This window comes from Penaeus monodon, chromosome 25 (genome assembly GCF_015228065.2).
Source record: "Penaeus monodon isolate SGIC_2016 chromosome 25, NSTDA_Pmon_1, whole genome shotgun sequence".
NCBI classification, from domain to species: Eukaryota; Metazoa; Arthropoda; class Malacostraca; order Decapoda; family Penaeidae; genus Penaeus; species Penaeus monodon.
The window spans coordinates 36,553,707-36,555,803 of NC_051410.1; the positions used below are offsets into that span (position 1 = coordinate 36,553,707).

At 35.2% G+C, this 2,097-nt stretch overlaps 1 protein-coding gene across 2 annotated transcripts in view; it reads left to right on the forward strand.

Moving 5' to 3' along the window:
• The first annotated feature begins 29 nt into the window (after nucleotides 1-29).
• Nucleotides 30-2,097, forward strand: part of LOC119589207 (eukaryotic translation initiation factor 4 gamma 1-like) — a 20,489-nt gene continuing 18,421 nt past the window's right edge. Inside the window, exon 1 of one of the 2 annotated variants that reach the window (XM_037937807.1) lies at nucleotides 30-172. Coding sequence is in view for 1 of the 2 variants with exons in the window: in XM_037937806.1 (XP_037793734.1) it covers nucleotides 598-616 (19 nt within the window). In the remaining variant the exon portion in view is untranslated. Of the gene's footprint in view, nucleotides 173-561; nucleotides 617-2,097 lie in introns of those variants that run through there. The other variant, XM_037937806.1, reaches the window with a different exon arrangement.

Genomic DNA, 2,097 nt, shown 5'->3' on the forward strand with positions numbered 1-2,097 from the left:
ACGAAGACATGCCACAGACAACAAAGCCCAACAAACAGGCTGAAACCGAGGGAGAAATGCCCCCCGAGAGAGACCCGTTTATTTCCCATTTTCTGTCTCTCCATTGTAAACAAACAAGAAACTCCAGCCACAGGAATCTCCGCTCATTTACCGGGTTGAAAGCAGCTTATTGGTAAATCTCCGGTGATGTTTTTGACGTTTGGAGAATGCAGAGGGTTTATTGTTATAAGGGTGTGAAATATATGAGGCTGGTATAGTAGAGGGAGGGAGAAAAGGGGTGTTTTTTGAGGGAGGAATTCCAGGTTGGGGTTCTGTGTTGCATCACCATTACGTGTTTCAGGTCAGGTATTTCGGTCATTAATTTGATTTATAGGATAGGGAATAACACCTGGATTGTGGTACTGTAGTGTCTCGTATCATTGTAGTCTTAACTGAAGGCTTATAGATTGATATTAGGAGAGATATGTGTAGAGAATGATTTCACAATATGTGGCAATGTACTGGATGATATTGAACATAATGGTGCAATAAGAAGAGACATGGTAAGGCCCTTATAATAGGAGGAGATAGTTTTATGAGATACTGAGGACAAACTACATGTGTTTTCTGTCTAGAGGTAAATTTGCATTTTTGTGTCTTTTTGTTGATTAGTAGTATAGTTGTTAGTGGGAATTAACTGTTTATAACACCCAAATACAAAGGATTTTATAACATACTACCTCCTGGTTGCTATGGTTTGTGTGATGTGCAACAGCATATTATAGCTGTGGACATTTTGATATATTTTGTAGGCTCCAGACTGGAAACCTTCTTACTTGCATGGGCAAGTTATTTTCAAAAGTTGTAACTTGCATTGACAAATTTTTAGATTTTCCAAAAATGTTCGGTTCCTTGTTGCACGACTATTGATTTGCATTATGTAACATTTATGATGGATAATACATTATTGATACGTTGTTTCTGTGTTACCAGCATGGATTGTTATGTTCAATTTAATCAGTAAATCTTTTAGATTGTTCAGTTCGTAAAGTGATCCGTGCTTGGGCCAATCCACACTGCATGGTAAACAGGCACGTTGATAACCCTGAATGGTCAACTAATGAGAAAGGGAGAACTGCGCAGTGAAAACAGTAAATGGCACAACATATTGGACGTATGCCACAATGTTTCCAGTTTGGTGCAGGCTATGGTTGACTCAAAGACAGAAAGTGCACCAAATAAAAGGTAAAGAAGTGTGAGGCGTTCTTGTGCAGCTGGCAACTTAGAGGGGCTGGCGCGGACATGGTTGAGGTTGAGGGGGGGGGGAGATAGAAGACCAGTTTATGGGTTTAATTGAACAACCAATTAAAGCCTTTAATTGGTTGTTCACCTATCCACAAATGAGCCTGGAGAGGTTAACATTGTTTATGACAGAATCTAATTTTCAGATTACATTTTGTGGAAATATTAATGTTTATGGTTTCAAATTATAGATAGACTAAGATGCTAGAGAGGTAGGCTTGATATCCTGTTTTTTTCTATCAAAATACTGAATCCTTTTACAAGAACAACAATAAGTAGGTTAAATGAATATTTCAAAATCTCATGGATATTATGTAAGCACTAGCATTGTAAAGAAGCATTGTAGGAGGAGAATTGATAAAGAAAAAAATTAAATATAGATATGTTACCTTCTTGTTAACTTAATCTTTAATGCAATATATACATATTTTTTTGGATTTTTAAAAATGTACTTGATATAATATTCTTTGATTTTGCAAGTGTTCCAAAGCTGCATAAGTAAAAAAAAAAAAAAATCTAGTTATGCATTTTATTGTTTACACAAAAAGTGGCTAACTTAAGCTCTTAAACTAATTTGATAATTCAGTTAATCTGATATTTAATGTTAAATAATTTGATCTATATTACAATACCATTACTATAATCATAGTGCTAAGTTTTGAGGAAAGTTAGCTTTCTTATCAAGATGTGTAACCTCCTCTTTAGATTGTTGCTTCATCTTCTGCAAGACTATTTGATGAAAGTTCTCTGTAAAGTAACCTTTAATAGATGCAGAACAATGTAAAGTTAACTAAAAGGAATTTGCTAGATAGATAG